We start from the raw sequence: 16,882 nt of genomic DNA on the forward strand, positions 1-16,882 counted from the left end.
TTTTATATTCTACACAATCTCCATATCGAAAAAAACCTTGTTAACAAAAATTCAAAAATTATTCACCTGAACACATACAAAAGGATTGTTATATTACAAAATGACTACATATTTTCTTCTTTTCCCATGTACCATGCATAATTGAATATTGTGACTGGATACCTTTTCTTGGCTTGAAGAAGGGATAAAGGATCTTTCCAAATATAAGTTGTGACTGGATTAAATAAATAACTTCTGGTATGAATTTATTTAAAGGAAAGAGTGCAGGGCACACTTTATACAATTGCATATGCACTTATTTTTTATATTGTATATATTCTGAGATAGGAAATCGTTATTTCTGAGACCAGGTAAACTCATTTTTCCTGTTTTAACCTTACTAAAGAATATGCCTTATTTCTAAAGCATATATCTGATACAATAGGCCTTTGTGGATGGAGGTCTTTGGTGTATTGGAATGTGTTTTGTATGGAAGTGTCATTGTGTGGGATTTGTAAGGTTACTAGTGGAAACCTCCAATTAGGCATATTTGCAAGGGAGTATGATAGCAGGAATTGCTAACGAAGTTTTGTGATGAAGTGTATGCCGGGGGTCGTTACTGTGTGGCCTTTTGTCCAGAGTGAATTTCATAAATAAGCGTAAATTTTGTTAGCTTTGCAATACATGTAAATCCATGTTTGTGTAAATAGGGTACATCCTGATGCTAAAAATAGCCTGTGTCTCAAATGTATAAAAGGCATTAGTTTGTATTTGTTATTCTGATTTCAACATTTGACCTGGTCACCGATACCTCTAACCAGTAAGAGCAAATAAACATCTTGCTTCAAAAACCTGCTTGGAAACATCTTCAATATTGCTGTATTCCTGTGAACTGCAGATTAGACCCTAAAACTAATCCTTTCTCTGGCTGTTCTGAGGTTTGGACCCAAGCTTTCCGGTACCACTGCTCTGCCTGCTACCCATGCAGCCCTGGTCAGTGTGATAGGCCAGGGGGAGATCCATCCATAGCTTTCCTGATCTATAGTAAGAGGTCAGGAGTACCAGCCCAGGTACACCAGTAACGAGATACGCTAGCAGTGTCCGTTACCCAGAAGAAACCCGGTTCTGGATGCCGGTATAGGAGTCCAGTGGTGGCAGCTCGTGTAAGCCCCTCCTACTGCTGCAAGAGGGCGCTTTTGGGAAAACGAAAGGGAACGGTGGCAAAGTAAGCCCAGTCGGTTCCCAGTAACAACAGACAGGGTGGTATAGGCGGTCCATCCTGTCACAAAAGTATTAGATAATCTTATCAATTTATTTGTGTATCCACAACCTTTAGCTGTGGAAACTCTAATTTTTCTATTCACTTATTGGAGCACATTTCTTTATCTTTACATTTTTACAAGCTGTGAATATAGGCATTACTTATATGCTAACTTTCTCTATCTCACAGCGTCTTGATCGCTGACTCCTTAACACGCACGGGACTCTTCCAGAGATAAAACACGTGCCCTCTTCTCTATTGGGTTTCACTGGTTGTCATTTTTTAGTTTCCGGATTTCACCAGCACGCTAACTGCTAACGCTAAATGGTGGATATTTACACTAAACTCTTGCACCTGGACGAGTAACACATGTCTATATATTACCTTATTAAATTCAATGTTGAGTATGCTATCACTTATGAAAGTTTTGGATTATCTGAAAAATTGTACATTATAGATTAAAATTAATTTTTGACACTTTATATCTGGTTCAAATCCTTGAGTGCCGCCCTTTTTATTCAGAATGATTTGCATCTGACTTGAGGTGAGCACCTGGGTCATTAAATGTTTGGATTGTTTTGATCGCCAAGCTATGTACTGCTATATCATCTATTTTAATCAACTGATTTCACAATATTTGGAGTATCGCAGCAACCTTGTTTCATTTCCAATTGCTTTGGTCCTGTGTGAATTTTCTGATGTTGAATAAGTTTTGATTTCTTTGTAAAACATTTCCCACACTCAGAACATGAAAATGGTTTTTCACGCGTGTGAATTCTCTGATGTCTAACCATTTCTGATTTCTGTGCAAAACATTTCCCACACTCAGAACATGGAAATGGTTTGTCACCTGTGTGAGCTCTCTGATGTCTAATCATTTCTGATTTCTGTGCAAAACATTTCCCACACTCAGAACATGGAAATGGTTTCTCACCTGTGTGAGTTCTCTGATGTCTAATAAGTTTTGATTTGTTTATAAACCATTGTTCACACTCGGTACATGGCAATGGCTTCTCACCTGTGTGAGTTTTCTGATGTTCAATAAGAGATGATTTACCTGCAAAATATTTCCCGCACTCAGAGCAAGGAAATGGTTTCTCACCTGTGTGAGTTCTCTGATGTTCAAAAAGATTTGCTTTTCGTGTAAAACATTTCCCACACTCAGAACATGGAAATGGCTTCTCAGCTGTGTGAGTTCGCTGATGTTCAACAAGATTTGATTTTCGTGAAAAACATTTCCCACACTCAGAACATGGAAATGGTTTCTCACCTGTGTGAGTTCTCTGATGATTAACAAGAGTTAATTTATGTGAAAAACATTTCCCACACTCAGAACATGGAAATGGTTTCTCACCTGTGTGAGTTCTCTGATGATTAACAAGAGTTACTTTATGAGAAAAACATTTCCCACACTCAGAACATGGAAATGGTTTCTTACGTCTGTGCGTGATCTGCTTTTTATGAAGAGATAATGTAACTGTAAAGCTTTTGTTATCAGGAAAATATTCCTCATGATCAGAGGGATCAGATGGTTTATCTGCTCTGTGAAGTATTGGATGTATATTTATGTTGTTATCTTCTATTTCACAATCTGTTGAAACAATGAATTTTCCTTCTGAGATATTCCTGTGTTTGCATCCATCTGCTGAAAATAGAATAAATGTATGGAAACAGACATCTAATGAGTATGTTGAAATGTTCAGATGTTTTTAATTTGCAAACTACAAACACTTCATGGCAATTATAAACCTGTATTACCAAGCACAATGCATAGACCCAGCCACAGTGACACACAGATCACATCCAGATTCATCAACTCCAGCCAAAATGCAGACTTTACACACTGTAATAACCACAAACAAGTTCTGCATTTACTTAGCCATTGTGTGTGGTTTTATTGTTACCTTAATTAGTGCACCAAACAGCAACTGGTTATTGTATAATAAGAAATGTATATGATGGTGCCAATAAATTATGTTTTTTAATTATAGAACATATAGGGCCTGATTTAGAGTTGGACGCAATTCCAACTAATCAGTGCAAACAGCACTTTTAGCCAAGGATCCGTCTCAGCTTGTATTCTGACTGAGACGGATCTCCTCCTTGTACCTCTCTGCGGTTAGAGAGGTAGAACGGGGAAATTAATGGTGAGCCTAGCAATGTAAAGGTGTGTTCAAGCAGATTACATGCTATGTGGAGCTGAAAGCAAGCCGCAAATAGGTCTTTAGGAGACGGATCTTTTGCGGGTGCTTTCTGCTGGTGCAACAGACCTTGTTGTGTTAAAAAATATTTTAAAAAATAATTACATTTTTAAAAAAAGATTTGCACCCCCTCCCAAACAGCTTAACTAACACGGGTGCTGTTAGTGGGGGAAGAAGCATAATTTATTTTTTACATTAATTTTTTTAAATTCATTAATCTGCCTTACAGGGTCCCTGTGACTGATACACTTAAGTGTATCATGCACGCCGGTCCATAAGGCAGATAAAGAGGTGTTTGTGCAATTTGCACAGTATTCTGAGTTGCACGATCTACAGATTTGTGTGACTTGGAATATTGTGTAAATTACGGGATATAATTTACACTCACGAGTTAAGTGTAGATTCCCTCCGACTAAACCAGGCCCATAGTATCTATATGTTATAGAAGTAGCGGTGTTTCTGTCCTCAGCGTTGTATATATTTTTTTTTTATTTTGGACTTTACACGCTGCCAAGCCAGGATCCTAGGGCAGGAAGACTCATTAGCCAAGAAGCCTCATTAGCCAGGGACATTTTCCAGCTAGACACTCTCCTCATATACAAACAGTGGAGCCTCAAAAGTAGAGTAGACGTGGGTAAAATCAGCAGTGAGACCTGGATATAAGTTTACACTACTCTCAGGTCTTACACCATTGTACAGAGCAGAGGAGAGCATCAGGACAGAGTAGGAGAACAGAGCAGGACACAGATGGGCAACAGTACAAAGTAAAGTATAAGGGCAGAGCTGGGTACAGACTAAGCTCAGCAGATGAAGAGCATCCAATCATGTAGATTGTACAATTATGGGTGTGTGGTTATAGTTCTGTGTGTGTCAGAAGGTGGAATTTGTGTTTAATGTACTTTGTGATAGGGTGTTTGTGATCTTAGAGGAAGGGGGATAATCTCATATTTTGCATTAGCATAACATTGCTACTATATAGCTGAGGATAGAATATTCCTTGATTATTACACAGGGAAGATAATGAGTAATGACACGTGGTCATAGAGAGAGGATTATGGGTAGTATCCCAGGATCGACAGTATAGGATGTTCATGGGTAAATTCATGGTGTCTTTCGCTCTAACAGCCCATGAGCTACACCAGACAGTGTGAAGAGACTGGTCAGATCTATGGGCTGGTAGCACACACTATATGATGTGAGGAGGAGACTGGTCAGATCTCTAGGCTGGTAGCACACACTATATGATGTGAGGAGGAGACTGGTCAGATCTCTAGGCTAGTAGCACACAATGATATGATGTGAGGAGGAGACTGGTCAGATATCTGGGCTGGTAGCACACAATGATATGATGTGAGGAGGAGACTGGTCAGATCTCTGGGCTGGTAGCACACAATGATATGATGTGAGGAGACTGGTCAGATCTCTGGGCTGGTAGCACACAATGATATGATGTGAGGAGGAGACTGGTCAGATCTCTGGGTTGGTAGCACACAATGATATGATGTGAGGAGGAGACTGGTCAGATCTCTGGGCTGGTAGCACACAATGATATGATGTGAGGAGGAGACTGGTCAGATCTCTGGGCTGGTAGCACACAATGATATGATGTGAGGAGGAGACTGATCAGATCTCTGGGCTGGGAGCACACAATGATATGATGTGAGGAGGAGACTGGTCAGATCTCTGGGCTGGTAGCACACAATGATATGATGTGAGGAGGAGACTGGTCAGATCTCTGGGCTGGTAGCACACAATGATATGATGGGAGGAGGAGAACAGGAGTCTAATAGGGGCTGATGGCTGCTGACTGTCCCATTGGGCAGATACTTTATCCTCATTAGTTATTACTGACAGAGAAAGGTGTAGAATATATGACTGTTATATTTACTAAATAAGCTGAGTATGTGACTGTGACAGGTCTATCAAAATGGCCATTCAGCTCTATTTTTGTTGTTTTCATACTTTCCTGTGTGTATTGTAAAATGCTTCTCTGATCAAAGGCTGGGCCGAGACATCTCCACATATACCAGGGTGTTGTCTCAGATGCTTCTGCACATGAGCGAGAATATATTCTTTCTTATAAGTAATGTACCAACAGCAAGTCTGAAAATATATTCATACCCTTATATGTAAGTTGATTCCAAGACCCTTTGTTCTCTGAGTATAAAACTGGAATGTAGCCAGAGAGACCCTTGTCTCATGACTGGACCTTCAGAAAGGTGTCTATTGTTTTTCCAGCTTTCATGAGAAAGTGGGGTCCTGGAAATTGACCGTTACTTGAACATATTGGAAGCTAAGTATTTGATTTACTTTTTCTTTTAGGTTATATTAATTTTAAAAATAAAGGTAAACGTCACAATAAATCTTGCATTCCTGAGTCATTAACTCTTTGAAACCGAAAGAACCTCATTCAACCTGGAACACTGACTCTTTTCTGTAATAAGTGTTTATTACTCACCTGTGCTGATATCTGTAGTGATTTCCTCCTCCTTACACTGCTGATCACCCCTCACATACGTCTCTTCCTCTCCATCTGTAATTTCTACTTTAATATCAGTCAGGACATCATCCTAAATAACCCACAAAATAGAAATATCATAAAATGATATAAAACAGAAGAATATCTGTGTTAGATCCATACAGCTATTTTACAGAATGTATAATTAAAAGTAATTTTGGGATTTGACGAGACCCTAAAATCTACCTGATACTCCTGTGGGATCCTGGGATTTTCCTGTGTACAATCCTGTGAATAAAGAGGACGGAGATCTCTATCTGGGGTATTTTTGTTACTGGATCCATCTGTAGGGAACACACAGTGACTGAGTACATTGCTTATATGCGATTATCAGATGATTAGTGTATCTAGATTGCCCTCAAAACTGCTCTCTTTCTTTACAATAAATGAAAGTCTCCTCTTACCCAGTGATGTGAGGGGCTGGTGATTCTCCATCTTCACATCCTCGTACAGACCGTTGGGCCCTTCTACTTTCTCCCACTCATCCTGACACTTTATAGGAACCTGACATATACAATGACACAGTCATCATCCAGACACATCCCCTAATGTTACTATATAATGTCCCATTCCCAGCAGTCACCTCTCCAGTCAGCAGCTGAATGATCTTGTTGGTCAGTTCCAGGATCTTCTGGTCATTGTTTCCCTCACGTATCAGTGAGTGAGGTTCAGGCACCGTGATGGGGCTCTGGGTCCTGCTCAATCCTACTGACACACAGGGGCGGCTCCTGGGTGTCACACACTCACCAGGTCTCTTTATCACTGCTGTGTAATTCTGTGTATGGAGAGAGATATCCAGGTGAATAAAAATCCACATATTTGGAATTTTATTTAGGGTTTCATAGGCAAACCGAGGAGGCGTTTCCTAGTGCCTGGAAACCCCCCTCCAAGACTGGGGCACTGTATAATTGAGGTGGCTGGACCCTGCTCCCGCTTCACACAGCTCTGCTTGACAAGGGAGAGCTGCGTGCACCTAACAGTAGTGCACGCAGCACTGCCCATGTATATTATGGGGATAGGAAGAGTTGGAAAGCAGCCATGCACTGTCTAAAATTATAGCCACGCCCTCATGCATGCTGGTCACGCCCACTGGTGGCATGGTGTGGAAACCCCCCTCTACAAATCCTGCGTTTGCCCCTTGGGTTAATTGTGGAAAATAAACAATAATGTTCTATTTTATGTTTACGACCCATATCCTATATTAACTATATTCTATATACAGGAATTTGGAGTGTATATAGCATTTACCTCTCCTGCAGCCGTGGTAGTCAGCATATCGATGCCGAATACGCCGACAACACTTACCCTAACATGATGATTTCGAAGGGCTCCTTACTGATGATCCCCGATGACGACTGTTGAAAGCGACTTGAACCAATCACAAAGTAGTAATAATCCGGCTCCCTTTCATGACGTCATTCACCATGGCGACGGGATTATTGCTGCTGTTAATGGGGTAATGTAAGTATGCGCCTATGTACAATGTAGTTTACAAAGCCTTCTGCATTGTACATAGGCTCATACTTACATTATACCATTAACAGCAGTGATAATCCCGTCACCATGGTGAATGACACCATGAAGAGGAGACGGCTTATTAGTTTGTGATTGGTTCAAGTCACTTTCAACAGTAGTCACCATCGGTGATCATCGGTAAGAAGCCCTTTGGAATCATCATGTCAGGGTAAGTGTTGTCGGGGTATTCAATATGCCGCACCCCATCCTTCTGCAGCTCCGGACATCTTCAGGGAGCCCACCTATCTGAGTCCTCTATCTACAGCCGGCCCCCATGGATCTATCATCTGCTTGGATAAATCAGTGCAAACAGTAAGAGGAGTTTAAAGAGGGGGCTCAGAATGGCCGACCTTTGAAAGATAGTAGGAGAGATAAGTGATATATACACTGTAATGGTCAGTGCATATAGGAAACAGTTACAGCTAATTATTTGAAAAATAAGCATTTCTTGTATCTCTAGAACATTTAATAAAAACTCCAGAAAATGGAAATCATCCCAGAATTGTAAAACTCAGTTACAAAGTATCAGTTAGTGACAGAAAAAAACCAACATACTGCGGCCAATGTAATATATCCCAACATCTGTGAAGATTGTGGGACTGATACTTCTATCTGAGACAGTCTACCCGCTGCTCATTTACAGCTGTTCAGGTGACTGAGGCAGAGCAGAAAGTACCAAAGTGAGAATGGACACCACCCTGTGAGCCAGAGAGGAGAGGATCATGGGAAGGATAAACTATTAAATAACACACCAAAGAATTAAACATTATTTATTATTATTATTATTAACCTTTATTTATAAGGCACCATAAGATTTCCATAGCGCCGTACATATTACAAATAGTAGACCTTACAGGGTTAACAGCACCTCTCCAGTCATGTCCGTTTTATTTATAGCAGTAAGAATGATGTCACTGTGACATTCCCAGAATCCCTCACCTCTCCAATCACGTCCCTGTTTTATTTATAGCAGTAAGAATGATGTCACTGTGACATTCCCAGAGTCCCTCCTCTCCAGTCATGTCCGTTTTATTTATAGCAGTAAGAATGATGTCACCGTGATATTCCCAGAATCCCTCACCTCTCCAGTCATGTCCGTTTTATTTATAGCAGTAAGAATGATGTCACTGTGACATTCCCAGAATCCCTCCTCTCCAGTCATGTCCGTTTTATTTATAGCAGTAAGAATGATGTCACCGTGATATTCCCAGAATCCCTCACCTCTCCAGTCATGTCCCCGTTTTATTTATAGCAGTAAGAATGATGTTACTGTGACATTCCCAGAATCCCTCACCTCTCCAGTCATGTCCCCGTTTTATTTATAGCAGTAAGAATGATGTTACTGTGACATTCCCAGAATCCCTCACCTCTCCAGTCAGCAGGTACATGATGTCCAGGGTGAGATTTAATATCCTCTCTCTCCTGTCCATGTCCATCCTCAGGGAATCAGTGATTTAGACAGAACGGGTTTCACCTTCAGTTGACTTCTAGTTATAGATTCTTTGGTTCCTCACAGCTCAACTGTCTAGGAATAAATATAATAATTATTATAAACTTCATAGTAGGAGACATATAAGATATTGAAATATGAAATACTGAGGAACTCATGGAGAGCTTGATATAACAGCTTTTTCTTAAAATACTTATTTCTGTACTTATGTACACATGAAATGTGTAAGACTAAGTCCCTATGTAGAGTGAGACACATCTTACCCTTACACCCCTGGATGCTTAGAGAGGCTAAACGGGGGAGGGGGGGGGGCAGTAAGTGTAGGACAAGTACAGTAATGTAGTGTCACATAATGTGTGTAACATGTAGAGGTGGAAACACCAGCAGATCGGCCAGTGTGGAGACACATCTGTTGTAGGTGCTGGACCCTGCTGCATGATATGTCCTGATGATGGACATCGCTATAATTTAGGACTTCCAGTGGGCGGGGCATCTGAGACGGCTGCTTTTTAGAACAGCTCCGTGTTTGTACTGATAATCTGCACCATCCAACATGAGTCTCACAATGTTACATGACTGCTAGGAGGTGAGGAGGAGCAGGAGGAAGAGGTAGGTCTTCATACAGCAAGACGAAATCTGGGCACAATGTGCGCTTTAGTTTTGCAGAAAATTGTGTGCTCATCCACAATACAGTCCCTGGTTATGAGTGGATTTTGGGGAGTCTAACTGCCAAGACCACGTTTGCACGTAAAAAGCAGCTGTGGTCATAATTATGTGACGCTGTCAATGTGGTGGGCCCCATAAAACGTAGCATAGAAAACTGCCGCAAACGCATCACAGACATCAAACGGTAAAGTGTGGCCCTTTAAAAGGTTAGAGGGCCGCACCATGTGGCCCCAGATGTGTATCAGGATGCCCATCACTGGTATAGACCCTATAACTTTATAGGAACAATAGTAAATTACATACAGTTGTGGCTGAATCACTTATAAATAACTTATTGTATAAATACATATATATTAGTGACGCAGTGCGCCAATTTATTTCATTGCAAATGTACTGATGTGTGATATTATGCTGTATCTGTGTAGTGGAAATGTATTGATTCCTGAGACAGTATGCCAGGAGAGGAAATTGTTTTTTTTGTAACTTTTTAAAAGAAAGTGCTAATTAGGCTTTTTCATTTGTGAATGACCAACTCTTGTTTAGCTTGAACACAGAGCAGGGAGTCGCTAAACTGCCATCCTGTGTCTGAAACAGATAGGAAACCTCTGTAGAACGTAGATTTAAGAAATCAGATATGGTGTATAAGTATTAAGTATAAATTGCATTTAAAATCCAAATTTAGAGAACATATTGCATCCTGATGCTAATCTTTGAATGTAATATTTCAGACTCTTTGGTGCCTGTATAAAAAGAGCACTGTTTGACCATGTTTTGTATCATTCCATCTGTAACCTCAGGAGATCACTAACACCTCAAACTAGTGTGTAACTGTCCTTCTAAAGACTACTTGATCTAATAAAACATCGCTGTTTTAAGACCCTGCTTTGCAGCCTATTTACCTGCTGGAATTCCTGTGACCTACAGATTAGTCCAATCTAATCTGTTATCCGGCTATTCTGAGGTTTGGACCCAGCATCCAGTACCAACGCTCTGCCCGCTACCCTGCAGCTCTGGTCAGTGTCATAGGCTAGAAGGAACCATCCACAGCAAGGTCAGGTGTATCAACCCAGGTGCCCAGCAAGGGGTACACCAGCAGCAAGAGTTACCCAGAAAGAAGTGGTTCTAGGTGCTGTTGAAGGAGCCTAGTGGTGGCAGCAAGCCCCTCTTACCGAAAGGGGACTTTGGCAAGGCAAGCCCAGCTGGTCCCCAGTAACATGGACAAGGTGGCATAGGAGGTCCATCCTGTCACAATAGCATGTAAGGATATAGGAGAAATCAATTAATATATTTTAGGATATACTTTTATTTGTACCTTCATTTTCTGAAATGATCATGGGGTGAATCACGGAAACATTTGTTTTTATTACAGTTTTCCTAAGTTTACTAAATAAAAAGAGGATTTTTATACCTACGTTAAATCCATTTCTCTGATTCCATCTGGGGGACACTGCTACCATGGGGTTGTATGTGGGGAACTTAAAGCTGGCACTTAAGTTAACTAACTTGTTTAATACTTGCTGACAGAACTCTTCCCCTCTGAAACCCCATGTGGCCTCAGTTTAATACAAAAGCCCAAAAGAAGAGGAGACCACCACCGAACACCAATTAGCAGAAGAGCAGAAGGGAGGGATTGCAGTGCCCCCCAGATGGAATCAGAGAAATGGATTTAACGTAATTATAAAAATCCTCTTTTCTCTTTCATCCAATATGGGGGACACTGCTCCATGGGGACATTCTAAAGCAGCCCCTTGAAGGCAGGAAACTAGATAACTTATGTGAAATTACAGCTAGAGGACTATATCACTCCTCGACTGAGCTGATCTGCTGAAGCACCATTAAGTGCAGCCCTGATTACCCCCATGCAGTTGGTGGAATGGGTGCCGAGACGATATCACATAGGCCGACTTAACCGAGAAGGCCAGTCAGACAGGACAGAATGCTCCTGGAGATGGTCTGCTTAGCAGCCAGCCTTTCCTGATCTCAGTAAAGATCCATACAAGCAGAAACCAGTCCTCCTATTGTTGGGCGGCCATACCACATAAGACCGAGAGCACGAACCATATGTTAAAGAAAACCCAGAGATAGAGTCCAAAGAGGCAGCCAGCTCCCGAGGCACCGGAACCAGAACATCCAGATTCAATTTGAACCCCAAAAGCATTGTAGGCTGAGTGAAGGGACTGTGCGCAACAGCCCTGACATCGCATAAAATGGAGAATATAGTATACTGCCAAGGGGCCACCGGTCTGATACCCTGCACACCAAAGTCCTTGGTCAAGGAACTCCACTACCATGTGGCAACCGCACTTCAGCTGAACACAAGGTTTCGATGAAGGTGATAAGGAAATAGGGACCTAATGTCTTAGGCCTCCCACAGGTGCTGCGTAAGGAACCTAGGTGGTGTGTATAGAGAGGTCTGTAACTATTGCATATTAACAAGCTTCTGTGTTGAACAGAGCAAGTCCGAGAGGGATAGCAGACTCCAAAATTGTCAGGAACTGAGCCGGAGACTCATCTGCAGACCTCTGTGGAAAGCAAGGAACAGGAGAAAAGGTAATTGTGTGATAGACTAATGGTCACATTCCCCCCAGAAAAGTACTGCATGCCCTGTGGTACTGTGAAAGCCAGAGGTTTCCTGGTCTACCAAAAGGGTAGAGACTATTCTGGATGAGAATCCCCTGATCCATCAGAATAATAGTCCTGATCAAGGGAGGCTGCTGAGGTTTTTCCTGGCTGAAAGAGGGGCCCTGAGGGAGGAGGTCCTTGCGAAAGTAGACAACCCCCTCCTCCCCGGACCCAGCATGAATAATAGTGCAGTCGGACCCAAAGGGCCCAATTTGAAGTCTGCAGATTTCTAAGAAGGGTCTCCGGAGATTCTTGGAACCTGCACAGTGGGAGGAATGAATGTCCATTCGGAACTCCCACTTCATTGTCATGATGACCACTTTAACGTCGGAACCCTGGTGTTTAACAGAATTCGGGTCCTGGAGACCGCACCAAGATGCCCTGAGATGTATATCAGATATATCCATTGCCGACACAGCATCTGAAGATCTGCGTGGAGAGATCCCACTCTCATTGATCAGGTATCTGAAGTCAGATAGCGAACCCCCTTTGGCGAAAGACCACTGTTTCTTCCATCTACCTGTTCTACATGTCCTGTTCCTAGACCGCTCCCAGATAAGGGGCGCATCAGATATCAACTGACAAGAACTGAGACCACAGTAGCTCTTAACCCAAAGGTCGAGAAGGGATACAGAATGAGGGCTCATAGAGTAAATATGGGACTGAACAGCCTAGTTGGCTAGGGAAGTCGAAGGAGGATGTAGTATAACTCCTCTCCCCTGTACCATGGGACCCCAGAAAAATTAAGCCTTGCTGATCTGTCTGTGGGATCCTGTGTAATACTGCAGTACTGAACTTGCGGCCCAAGGCTCTTGACACCCTTTGGAATCAAGGACTCTGGGTGCTTCCTATGAGAGAGGATCAGCTCCTCCAGGAATGGCCATGGTCGTAAGGGATCTGCCTCTGGATTACTAACTTTGACTGACTAACTGCCCCAGAGGGGCCGGCGGAAATTCACTCTCCATTACCGAGTGTGTTTCGAAATATACAACGGAAGGGGCACTCATCTCCCATGGGCTAACATATAATGTATGTCAGCCTCTGGTCCCGTATGAGCCCAACCTGAACAGGGAGAAGGTTTGGTGAATTTCTACAAGCAAAAATGTCGGCACAGGAGGGCCTTAATCAGATGGTCCCGCGGCCCGCAACCATCTAAAGACAGATAATGAAATGAGGCTGCATTTTGTGTCTCCTTGTACCTGTATCCCTGAACCTCCAACAATGACATGCCATAGGGAGCAGTGCTTGGCTAGTCCGCTGGTCTACCCAAGTCTCAACGCCCTAATGACAATGCAATGAGTCAGGGCCGGGATGTTGGTTAGGTGGGGCCCTGGTAATGTATGCTGTAGGTACCGGATACCAGCGGTGCAATACTTCAACGCAGCAGAGGATAAGAGTCATAGTTTTATAAGCCTTCTGCATTTACAATTTTACAATCAGGTGTGTATCTAATTAGATAAGGTCCCAGGCTTGGTGACCTGCCACAGCCTCTCCATCTCCTGTGTGCCTTCCCACTTCAGGAAGAGTCCTTGTAGCCTGCCAGGATGGGGGAGCTCAGTTCTTCACCCCTTTATGCTGCCTCTGTAATGGTACCTGCTGGCTGTCACGCTGCTTCTATATATCTAAGAGCGCTACAGCCATTACGCATGCCGCCACATGTGCCTCTTTCCTAACAAAAATTGCACTAAAGAGCGGGGGGCTTGGTACAATCCAATAAAATGGAAGCCGAAGATATACCGAGTGCCGGCGTTCTGAACATAATGGCAGCGCCGGTACCGGTAACTGCAGTGTCTGATGGTCCTGCTATGAACGGAAGGGGCTGCGATGTGACAGCGGTCCCTGAGACCACCGGCATCACCTTTCATGAAGCGCTGGCAGTGAGAGCCGTCCGGATTTCACTGAGCTCGCTGTTTCTGTTGTCGCAGCTGTTTGCATAGGAGCCCCCTGTCCGGTCTGCATATTATTATTATAAAAAAAAGAGTTAAGGAATAAAACAATAAAACCTATAGGTGCAGCAATGAAAAGCCACACTCCTTGGGGACTTAACAAACACTGAGGCTACAGGGGGTTTCTGAGGGGAGGAGTTCTGTCAGCAAGTATTAAACAAATTAATTAACTTCTTAAGTGCCAACTTCAAGCTCCCCACATATAACTACATGAGGAGTAGGAGCAGCTCCTTACATTGCTAGGATTAGGGCGACAGTTCTGGACCTACTGGTTCATTGCTTAAGAGATCATACTATCCAAGTGATCATCATCATCATTTATTTATAAGGGGCCACAGATTACGAAGCACTGGCAGTCATCTTTACAGATATTACTACAATAACTATTAGGACAAATACAGATAATAACAGTGACATGAATACAATAAAACATAATAACGTTTCAATGGAAGGTCTCGAGCTAGCATTAAATGAGACATGAGGATGAGAGGACCCTGCCTATGAGAGATGGAGGGCGACTGAGACCTTAACGTTGTGGCTTATATAGGTCTACTAAAGAGTATAATGCTAACAAATGGCGTCTGTTTCTATGACTGTAGAACTGGGGCTAGATTTACTAAACTGCGGGTTTGAAAAAGTAGGGATGTTGCCTATAGCAACCAATCAGATTCTAGCTATCATTTATTTAGTACATTCTACAAATTGATAGCTAGAATCTGATTGATTGCTATAAGCAACATATCCACTTTTTCAAACCCGCAGTTTAGTAAATACACTCTCTGGTGTTACTATGTTGCATACGGAGGTCCCTTGTATACTGAACGGTTGTAATGTATTTGCTCATTTTCAATTTAGTGTAAGAGGTAGACTGGGAATGTGAACGTATCATGGGCAGTAGACCCTATACTGTACCTATGATGGAATGGGGTCTATACTGTGACAATTACGAATGGGGGGAACGAAGTATAGTGGGATGGTGCGAGGGGCACTGTGGAATGGTGCGAGGGGGACTGTCGAATGGGCAGACATGATCACTCTGTCCTTGTGTAAGGAACTGTGTTTGTATATGGATGTTTTATGGATGTGGATCTCATGATAGGTGGGGGGTGAGTGTAGTATTAGGTCTGAGGAATAACCACTGGGGGCTTTGCAGCAGAACACAGTCAGACGGTAACAACTGGGATACTGGCTGTGTCTGTGGGGGACTGATGGTGTGTTGGGGGAAATAAGCTAAAAGTCTATATGATATGTATAACGACTGGAACGGAGGGTGAGGGGGTTAATGACTGTGATTAGGATTGAAGGGGCCTGATGTGTACATAGCAGGAATAAGGTTTTAGAATGAAGGCTGGTCTGGCATCTGGGGTCAGTGCTGGTGGTGTAGGGAGGTGTAACTGTGGGTGATGGAATAGATGTAGGTTGAAGGGGAATAGAGAAAATGGGTGAGGGGAGGCGAAAGGGAACACTCGGTGGGTGTACAGGGTGTGTGGGGCTAGTCTCCAGCACTAGACAAGCTATGTGTTAGTGGCACTTGGTGAGGGGGTGGTTGGGTAGGAGGTGATAGTAGGGCGATGTGAGGTAATGGGGGGTAGAAGGAGGGGGATGGGGGCTAGTCTCCAGCACTAGACAAGCTATGTGTTAGTGGCACTTGGTAAGGGGTGCTTGGGTAGGAGGTGATAGTAGGAGGGATGTGGGGTAATGGGGGTAGAAGGAGGGGGATGGGGGCTAGTCTCCAGCACTAGACAAGCTATGTGTTAGTGGCACTTGGTGAGGGGGTGGTTGGGTAGAAGGTGATAGTAGGGGGATGTGGGGTAATGGGGGTAGAAGGAGGGGATGGGGGCTAGTCTCCAGCACTAGACAAGCTATGTGTTAGTGGCACTTGGTGAGGGGTGGTTGGGTAGGAGGTGATAATTGGGGAGATGTGGGGTAATGGGGGTAGAAGGAAGGGGATGGGGGCTAGTCTCCATCACTAGACAAGCTATGTGTTAGTGACACTTGGTGAGGGGTGGTTGGGTAGGAGGTGATAGTAGGGGGATGTGAGGTAATGGGGGTTAGAAGGATGGGGATAGTCTCCAGCACTAGACAAGCTATGTGTTAGTGGCACTTGCTGAGGGGTGGTTGGGTAGGAGGTGATAGAAGGAGGGATGTGGAGTAATGGGGGTAGAAGGAGGGGGATGGGGGCTAGTCTCCAGCACTAGACAAGCTATGTGTTAGTAGCACTTGGTGAGGGGTGGTTGGGTAGGAGGTGATAGTAGGGGGATGTGAGGTAATGGGGGTTAGAAGGACGGGGATAGTCTCCAGCACTAGACAAGCTATGTGTTAGTGGCACTTGGTGAGGGGTGGTTGGGTAGGAGGTGATAGAAGGAGGGATGTGAGGTAATGGGGGTTAGAAGGAGGGGGATAGTCTCCAGCACTAGACAAGCTATGTGTTAGTAACACTTGGTGAGGGGTGGTTGGGTAGGTGATAGAAGGAGGGATGTGGGGTAATGGGGGGTAGGAGGAGGTAGATTGGGGGCTAGTCTCCAGCACTAGACAAGCTATGTGTTAGTAGCACTTGGTGAGGGGTGGTTGGGTAGGAGGTTATAGTAGGGGGATGTGGGGTAGAAGGAGGGGGATGGGGGCTGGTCATGGTGTGTGAGCCCCTCTGTGGTGTATGGGGTGTATCTGGTCTGGGTGTTAAGTCTCTCACAGCTCTGCCATTATAATAACCAGCTCTGCTATTAC

General features: G+C 43.5%; 1 protein-coding gene and 1 pseudogene across 1 annotated transcript; one reads left to right on the plus strand and one right to left on the minus strand.

Annotated features, from left to right (window-relative positions):
- The window catches only part of LOC142150656 (uncharacterized), a 60,192-nt pseudogene that overhangs the window by 26,342 nt on the left and 16,968 nt on the right, over window positions 1–16,882 (plus strand).
- Window positions 1,676–6,745, minus strand: LOC142149559 (uncharacterized). Its single transcript, XM_075204887.1, has 5 exons — window positions 6,543–6,745; window positions 6,364–6,463; window positions 6,146–6,243; window positions 5,900–6,011; window positions 1,676–2,885 (listed from the first exon to the last, which is right to left on the minus strand). The coding sequence occupies exons 2-5, from the start codon at window positions 6,392–6,394 to the stop codon at window positions 1,855–1,857; spliced, it is 1,272 nt and encodes a 423-aa protein (XP_075060988.1). The 5' UTR covers window positions 6,395–6,463; window positions 6,543–6,745; the 3' UTR covers window positions 1,676–1,854.

This window comes from Mixophyes fleayi, chromosome 4, assembly GCF_038048845.1.
Source record: "Mixophyes fleayi isolate aMixFle1 chromosome 4, aMixFle1.hap1, whole genome shotgun sequence".
NCBI lineage: Eukaryota > Metazoa > Chordata > Amphibia > Anura > Limnodynastidae > Mixophyes > Mixophyes fleayi.

Bases quoted from the DNA above. Each gene is read 5' to 3' on its own strand.
- LOC142149559 (XM_075204887.1), bottom strand. From the start codon at position 6,394: ATGGAGAATCACCAGCCCCTCACATCACTGG. The intron at 6,244-6,363 runs GTAAGAGGAGAC...TGTTCCCTACAG, and splicing joins CCAGCCCCTCACATCACTGG to ATGGATCCAGTAACAAAAAT. The intron at 6,012-6,145 runs GTAGATTTTAGG...TGGGTTATTTAG, and splicing joins GGATCCCACAGGAGTATCAG to GATGATGTCCTGACTGATAT.